This window comes from Sus scrofa, chromosome 3 (genome assembly GCF_054392235.1).
Source record: "Sus scrofa isolate SSC_HxYL_T2T_F1_AM1 chromosome 3, Sscrofa_HxYL_maternal_Yorkshire_Landrace_v2.0, whole genome shotgun sequence".
Taxonomy (NCBI): Eukaryota; Metazoa; Chordata; class Mammalia; order Artiodactyla; family Suidae; genus Sus; species Sus scrofa.
Genome location: NC_139385.1, coordinates 7,470,753 through 7,479,773, shown reverse-complemented (window position 1 = coordinate 7,479,773; position 9,021 = coordinate 7,470,753). Strand labels below are relative to the sequence as shown.

The following is a 9,021-nucleotide window of genomic DNA, read 5'->3' as shown; positions in this document are numbered from 1 at the left end:
TAGAATGTGTCTTTTGATGAAGACTTCATTTCACTTAAAATAATTTCCTTAAGGTTCATCCATGTGTAGCATATGTCAGAATTTTCTTCCTTTTTCAGGCTTAATCATATTCCTTTGTTTGTCCATGTACCACGTTTTGTTTATGCATTCATCGATCACCAGGCACTTGAGTTGCTTCCACTTCTAGGCTGTTGTGAATTACACTTCTATGAACAATGGTGTGCAAATAGCTCTTGGAAATGCTGCTTTTAATTCTCTGGGGCATATACCCAGAAGTGCAATTTCTGGATCACAAGGTAATTCTATTATTCATTTTTTGAGATACCACCAAAACGTTTGCTCTGATGGCTGTACCAGTTTACATTCCCACCAAGAGTACACAAGTAGTGCAGTGCCTGTGCATCTCTCCCAACACTTACTAATCTCTGCTTTTTAAAGAATAGTCATCTCAATAAGCATGTGGTGGCAGCTGATTGTGTTAACAGATGTTTGTTTTTATTAAAGAGTGAGACTTGGTTTTCTTATCTTAATAGTTATAAATGACATAGAACATTATATCCCTCCAGGTGCACAGCATAGTGATTTGCTATGTGTGTGTATTTCAAAATGATTGCCACACTAAATTTCGTAAATTCACCTCACATAGTTAGAATATTTTTCCTGTTATAAGAACTTCTAAAGTCCTTTGTCTTGGCAGCTTTCAAATACACAATTCTACATGATTAACTATAGTCACCATGCCATACATTAAATCCTTCAAACTCATTTACCTTACAACTGGAAGTTTTAATCTTGATCACCTTCACCCAAGGTCACTAATCTGTTCTCTGTATCTGAAAGTTGAGAGGTTTTGGAATTCTCTTATGGCACAGCAGGTCAAGGATCTGGCCTTTTCACAGCAGCAGTTTCGGTCCCTGCTGTGACACATGTTCGTACAAATGCTACAAGTGTAGCCCAAATAAATACACAAATAAAATTTGAGAAGCTTTTTTTTTGGTTCCACATATAAGTGATATCATAGAGTATTAGTCTTTCTCTGTCTGCCTCTTAGCATTATGCCCTCAAGCTCTTTCTATCCAGTCACAAATGGAAAGAAATCCTAATTTTTTTTATCATTAAATAATATTCCATTGTACATAATGTGTGTGTACATATATATATACATATATATACATATACGTATATGAGTGGATAAAGAAAATGTGATATATATGTATATATGTATCATATTTTCTTTATCCACTCATCCATAGACAGACACTTGTTTTCCCTGTCTTGGATGGTATAAATAATACTGCAGTAAACATGGGGGGGGGGAGACACATTTTGAAGATAGTGATTTCACCCCCTTGAATATACACAGAGAACTGGAATTGCTAGATCACATTGTAGATCTATTTGCAATTATTGAGGAATAAGCAGACACTGTTCAGTAGTAGCTTTACCAATTTATATTCCCACCAAGAGTGCACAAGTGTTCCCTTTTCTCCACCTCCTCCCCAGCACTTACCTGTGTTCTCTTTTCTTTCCTTACAACATTTTTTTTTTCTTTTTAGGGTGGCACCTGTGGCATATGGAAGTTCCCAGGCTAGGGATCAAATCAGAGCTACAGCTCCTGGCCTACTCCACAACTACAGCAACATGGGATCTGAGCCACGTCTATGAGCTTCACCACAGCTCAAGGCAATACTGGATACTTAACCCACTGAGCGAGTCCATGGGTCAAACCCACATCCTCGTGGATCCTGGGCCACAGTGGAACTCCCTGTTTTCTCCTTGATGAGGGCCATTCTCCGAGATGCGAGGTGATGTATCTTTGTGGTTTTGAGTTGTATTTCCCTGATGATTAGTAATGTTAAGCACGTTTTCCTATTCCTCATGGCCATATGGGTGTCTTTGGGAAAAAAAATGTCTATTAAGTTCCACTGTCCAGTTTTTTTTATTAGATGCTTTAGTTTATTTGCACTTTTAACATTATTTTTACATTTTATCATCATTTTTTACCATTAAATATTTTATATAGCATAATAAAAAGAATAACTTAACTGGTAAGAATAATAAAAATAATACACCTTCTGAAATTAAGTAAAATATAAAATGCATAAATTGGTTAAAAAACGGTGTAGCTACATAAATATGTCCTCACCATTTGTTACATCTTATTGATTCTTCAATAAAGGTGATGTGATAAACAAGACATTATACACTTTACATTGTACCATGGAGAGAAATGGTTATTAATAATACAATTGTAGAACTCTATTATTTAGTTGTACAGTTGCATTATTGAATTATAATTATCATGAATTCTTTGATGGAGAGGAAATCAGAATCAGTTCTAGGAAGACTTCAGCATTCCAAGAATGATGTCAAATGCCCCCCTTCATGGTGGATTATGCACTTATTTACTATGAGATATTTTTCTTCTCCAGAGATTCCTTGTTTGTGTATCAATTGTAGATTTTTGGTTTGCAGTTATTCTGAAGTTTTGGTATAAGAGTCTATATGTATATGAGATTGTTTTCAGTTGTTGTTCTCTTAATTGCAAGTTCATCTCCAGTGTCCTGCATTTGTACCCACCTCTTCTCATGATTCTGATTTTGGTGGTATAATTGTGCATGGATGATTTCGTATCTTTACTGTATATATACCTTTACTGGTAAACCTTGTCATTTGTGGAATTTTTGTTTCCTGTTGCTGTCTTGTCTTTTCTGCCTAGAGAAGTTCCTTTAGTATTTGTTGTAAGGCTGGCTTAGTGTTGCTGAATGCTCTCAACTTTTGCGTATCTGTGAAGGATTTGATTTCTCCTTCAAATCTGAATGAGAGCCTTGCTGGGTAAAGTAATCTTGGTTGGATGTTTTTTCTTTCATCACATTAAGTATATAATGCCACTCCCTCCTGGCCTGCAGAGTTTCTGCTGAAAAATCTGCCGATAACCTTATTAGGGTTCCCTTGTACGTTACTTGATTCTTTTCCCTAGCTGCTTTCAAGATTTTCTCTTTGTCTTTAATTTTGGTGTTTGATTAATATGTGTCTTGGTGATGATTGGAATAGGAAGATGTGGTGTATATATATACACAATGGAATACTACTCAGCCATAAAAAAGAATGACACAATGCCATTTGCAGCAACATGGATGGGACTAGAGAATCTCATCCTGAGTGAAATGAGCCAGAAAGACAAAGACAAATACCATCATATGATATCACTTATAACTGGAATCTAATGTCCAGCACAAATGAACATCTCCTCAGAAAAGAAAATCCTGGACTTGGAGAAGAGACTTGTGGCTGCCTGATGGGAGGGGGAGGAAGTGGGAGGGATGGGGAGCTTAGGCTTATCAGACACAACTTAGAATAGATATACAAGGAGATCCTGCTGAATAGCATTGAGAACTTTGTCTAGATACTCATGCTGCAACAGAAGAAAGGGTGGGGGAAAATGTAATTGTAATGTATTCATGTAGGGATAACTTGACCCTCTTGCTGTACAGTGGGAAAATAAAAAAATTAAAAAAAAAAAGAAGAATGCGGTCTCTGTTTCCCCTAGTCCTGTGGAGCTCCTGCACACAAGCCCCACTGGCCTTCAGTGCCAGATGCTCCAGGGGCTCTTTCTCCCAGTGCCGGATCCCCGCATGTGAGAGTTTGATGTGGGGCTCAGAATTCTCACTCCTGTAGGTGAGTCTCTCTCTGTGAACCAATTAGATTTCAGTTTGTGGATCTTCCTACCTGGGAGGTATGGGGTTGTTTCTATCACAGAATCGCCTCTCCTACCTCTTGATGTGGCCTCCTCTTTTTCTTCTACAAATGGTTTCCGGTTCATTTGGGTGGGGATTGTTCAGCTTTTAGTTGTGAATTTTGTTGTTTTTAGGAGAGAAGTTGAGCTCCAGTCCTTCTATTCTGCCATCTTAATCCTCCCCCACACTGTCCAGTTTTAAGTCTTACTGTTCTTTTGCTATTGTGTGAGCTTCTAATGTATTTTTGATATTAAATTCATATCAGATACATGATTTGCAAATATTTCTCTCATGCTCCAGGTTGTTAACTTTTTTGATGGTTTACCCTGATATGAAAGGCTTCTGCTTTTTAGTTTTATGCAGTCCCACTTGCTAATGTTTGCGTTTGTTGCTTTTGCTTTTGGTGTCATACTCAAAAAATATTGTCCAGACTGATGTCAAGGAGCTTATACCACATATTTGGTTTCAGATCTTACTTTCAATGCTTTAATCCAAAAGGAGATGGTTTTTCTTAAATCACATCCCAGGGTACAAAGGAGATTGAGCATCGTTTCATGTGCTTGTAAGCCATTTGTATAACTTGTTTGGGAAAATGTCTTTGCAAGTCCTATGCCCATTTTTAATTGGGAACCAATTTAATTTTTTTCATTGTCTTTGAATTCTATTCATTCTTTATATATTCTGGATATTAATCTCTTATCATAAAGCTTTTCCCTGTGTTTTCTCCTAAGAGTTTTATAGTTTTACCTGTTACATTTAGGTTTTTGATACATTTTTCCCTCAATCATTTGTGTGAGGTAAGGGTCTACCATTTCTTTTGCATGTGGCTATCTGGTTTCCCCAGCACAATTTAGTGACAAAACTGTCCATTTCCCATTTAATGGTCTTGGTGTCCTTGATGCTAATTATCTGGCCACACCTGTGAGGTTATTTTTTGGGGGTCTCTATCCCATTCCATGGTTCTATCCATCCATATTTATGGAAGTGTCACACTCTTTTGATTACTATAATTTTGTAGTAAGTTTCAAAATAAGGACCTGTGAGTCTTCCAGTTTTAGCCTTTTCCAGAATTGTATTGGCTACTTAGGTCCCTCGATTCCATGTGAATATTAGGGTAGGTTTTTCTATTTCTGAAAAAAATGCCGTTGAGGTTTAGATAGTGATTGCCTTGACTCAGAGATCATTGTGGTAAGAAGGTGATCTTAGCAATATTAAGTCTTCTAATCTATGAACACAGGGTATCTTTCCATTCATTTAGATCCCTTTAATTTATTTCAGCAGTTTTGTAGTTTTCAGTGTGCAAATCTTTCACTTCCTTAGATAAATTATTTCTGTTATTCCACTTGATTTCTATGGAAAGTGGAATGAAGTTGAACCCTCACCTTACACAATATACAACATTTAACTAAAAATGTACCAAGAACCTAATGTAAGAGCTCAAACTATAAAACTCTTAGAAGAAAATCTAGGGGGAACCTTCATGGCAGTGCATTCACAAAGATTTCTTGGCTATGACACCTAAACCACAGACAACTAAACGAAAACTACATGAATGAGAAGGTAGCAGAATTGTAAAACTTGCCTTTATTAAATGACAGAATCAACAGAGTGAAAGGCAACCTATGGAATGACAGAAAATATTTGTAATCCCTGTGTCAAATAAGGGGTTAATAGGAGTTCCTGTTGTGGTAGAGTGGGATCAGCGGGGTCTCTGCAGCACTAGCATGCAGGTTGAGAGGTTCCATGCCTGTCCAGTACAGTGGGTTAAAGGATCTGGTTTTACACAGCTGAGGCATAGGTGAAAGAGTGGCTTGGATCTGATCCCTGGCTAGGGAAACCCATATGCCTCCAGTCATCCAAAGAATGAAAAAAAAAAAAAAAGGGATAGGAGATTAATATCCAGAATATATCAAAATGATTACAATTATGTAGAGTTATATCTCTTCTCAAGAGGGCAGGGGGAAATAACAACGTCCTCTTTTATTTTTGGCAAATAATATATGAATAGCCACCCATCAACTTACCTTAGGCTGTTTCATTCTATAATAACTTAATAGCATTCCTGACAAGGCCATATTTGTCTGACTAGAGAGAGAGGTAGCAGAGTAAAGACCAACTCTTTGTGTGTGTGTGTCCCTTTAGGGCTGCACTCCCAGCATATGGAGGCTCCCAGGCTAGGGTTTGAATTGGAGCTGTAGGCAATGGCCTATGCCAGAGACACAGCAATGCCAGATCTGAGCCATGTCTGTGACCTACACCACAACTCATGGCAATGCCAGATTCTTAACCCACTGAGTGAGGCCAGGGATAGAACCTGTATCCTCATGGACACTAGTCAGACATTTACAAAGAGCCACAACAGGAACTCTAAGACCAACTCTTGCTAACTGGGATGGAGACCTAGCTGTTTATTCAACACCCTTACGCCTTCCAAAACAAGCCGGGCGTCGTTTCTGTAAAAATCAATTCTCCTTGATTGTGCTGTGTTACAAGGCAAATACAACCTGAGGGCTAGTGGTGAATATGGCCCCAGCTCATGATGAACAGCCCATCTTAGCTCATCATCTTGAGGATGCCAAAAGGCTCTTTCTCAAAGGGAAATTACCTGCCTGTCAAAGAAAGCATAACCTTGCTCGCAAACATTGTGTTACTCTTCTGAAGATGGTCACTAAGCTGAACAAAGCGTTTAACAGCTAGAAGAAGCAAGAAATAGGAATAGAAATCTGTCCATCACTTTGGCATCCCTCAGCCCATTAGACTCCAGGACAGTTCACTGAGATGTCAGATCCCTGAGTTCACAGGGGAGTAATACATGGCTATCTTAGAAAATGACTCTTACTAAGGGATCTGTTGTAATGTTTATTTATAGAATCAGTTTCCCCTCAATTGAATATCATTCATGTCAATTGAGATAGCAAGGAGTCTTGGCCATTTTAGCTTATTAATCCATGCAGTAAATAGTAATTATTTCACATCATGTTGGTTCCCAGCTTGAGTGAGAAATAGCAAACATAGCAGAGCCCTTGCCCTCTTGAAACTCTCATTCTAATACAGCCAACAGTACGTGGACTATAATATAACATATTATGCAAATCATGCAAATGAGGTTCACAAAGTACAAACAGGGGACACAGAATGAAGATACTGCTTTAAATAGGATCACAAGGTCACTTTTAAAATGAGATCCAAAAGAAACTAGAGAGTGTCAAGAACAGTCATGACTTGACCCTCATCTTCTCAGTCTCCAGAACTGTGAGGAATGAATGTTTGGTGTTTAAGCCATCCCATTCTATGGTACTTTTGTTATGGCAGCTCAAATGGACTAAGGTAGTTCTCTATGGTGTTGTAGTACTCTATGCTCTCAATACCCCTGAGACCGAGATTGAATACTGGAAATGTCTGTTAAACATTTTCCTCAGGGATGGGGTACTTAGAAAATCTTTGAAATTAACTGAGGACAATTTAAGGAGCTTTAACCGTTTGTCGCACACTCAGGGCAACCGCACTTTTGGATTTTGAGTGATCATCTCTATCCCCAGCACTATCCTCAGAGCCTTTGCCACGTCCTTATTTCTGAGAGTGTAGATCAAAGGATTCAGGGTGGGAGTGACGATGCTGTAGAACACGGAACCCACTTTGTCTTGCAATGGAGTGCGCTGGGACCTGGGCCTCATGTAGGAGAAGATGCAGGCGCCAAACCAGAGGGAAACCACAGTGAGGTGAGAGCTACAGGTGGCAAAGGCATTCCTCTTACTCCCAGCTGAACGCATGTGAATGACACTGTGGAGGATAAAGACGTAGGATGCAGAAATCAGGACGATGGGGAGCAGGAGCAGGAGGATGGTGCTGATGTAAATGGCGGTCTCATACACAGTGATGTCTCCACATACCAACTGCACGACTGCTGGAAACTCACAGTAGAAGTGGTGGACGTTCCGGGGCCCACAGAAAGGGAAGTGCATCAAGATTGCTGTGTGAATGAGGGAGTTTACTGATGCTCCCAACCATGTCATGGCCACCATCATAAGAGCCACCTTTCTGTTCATGAGAACAGCATAACGCAGTGGGTGACAGATGGCCACATAGCGGTCATAGGACATGAAAGTTAGGAGAAGACACTCAGCTCCACCCAGAGACAAGTAGAGGAAGTGCTGAGTGGCACAGCCCACAAAGGAGATGGACTTGGTGCCAGAGAGGTAGTTGGCTGCCATCTTGGGGATGGTGGTGGAGACATGCATCAGATCCATGAGGGAGAGCTGGCTGAGCAGGACGTACATGGGGGTGTGAAGCCGGGGGTCGGCACAGATGAGGAGGATGGTGAGGGTGTTTCCACTCACCGCAATCAGGAAGACCACCATGGTCAAGGAGAAGAGGAAAGCGTGGGCCGGGGAGTCATCAAAGAGCCCTTCCAGGATGAAGTCAGCCAGAGAGGAGGTCTGATTCCTCTGCCCCATCTCCCCTTTCTCTGCCCCTGGGGAAAGAGGAAGTGGGGACCAAAGTGCTATTGGAAATACTGGGGTTCATCCAACCTGACAGAAGCATCTTTTGATGCAGGAAAGAATTCTTTTAAATTTCTTGCATTATAGTTGATGTACAATGTTGTGTTATTTCTCCTGTACAGCAAAGTGATTCAGATGCTTTTTCATAATTTTTTATTATAGTTTATCGCAGTATATAGAATATAGTTCCCTGTGCTATACAGTAGGACTTTATTTTTGAAAGAAGGTTTAAATTTTTCTTCCATTACTAATTATTCAACAGCTCTAATTGTTGAAATATTTGTTCTTCAAAATGTAGAACTTCGGAGTTCCCGTCGTGGCGCAGTGGTTAACGAATCCGACTAGGAACCATGAGGTTGCAGGATCGGTCCCTGCCCTTGCTCAGTGGGTTAACAATCCGGCGTTGCCGTGAGCTGTGGTGTAGGTTGCAGACACTGCTCGGATCCTGCGTTGCTGTGGCTCTGGCGTAGGCCAGTGGCTACAGCTTCGATTCGACCCCTAGCCTGGGAACCTCCATATGCCACAGGAGTGGCCCAAAGAAATAGCAAAAAGACAAAAAAAAAAATAAAATAAAATGTAGAACTTCATATATCTGTTCGTGTATATGTTCTCTCTGTTCACTGTTCACTCTGAAGCTCCAAAATATCTAGAGCCAAACTTCTAAACAGAGTCTCTCCTCACTAAGGAAGAATTATATAGACACACATGTATATACTCATGTTCTTTTGTAGGTGTACATAATATGCATATGCTTTGCATGCGTACTCTAAATTTTATATATAATA

At 39.9% G+C, this 9,021-nt stretch overlaps 1 protein-coding gene across 1 annotated transcript; it reads right to left on the bottom strand.

Moving 5' to 3' along the window:
• Positions 1 to 7,228: 7,228 nt before the first annotated feature.
• LOC100524855 (olfactory receptor 2AE1-like) lies at positions 7,229 to 8,191 on the bottom strand. Its single transcript, XM_003124331.3, has one exon. The coding sequence runs from the start codon at positions 8,189 to 8,191 to the stop codon at positions 7,229 to 7,231; it is 963 nt and encodes a 320-aa protein (XP_003124379.2).
• Between the last annotated feature and the right edge of the window lie 830 nt (positions 8,192 to 9,021).

Coding starts and splice junctions, on each gene's coding strand:
- LOC100524855 (XM_003124331.3), bottom strand. CDS start 8,191: ATGGGGCAGAGGAATCAGACCTCCTCTCTGGCTGACTTCATCCTGGAA.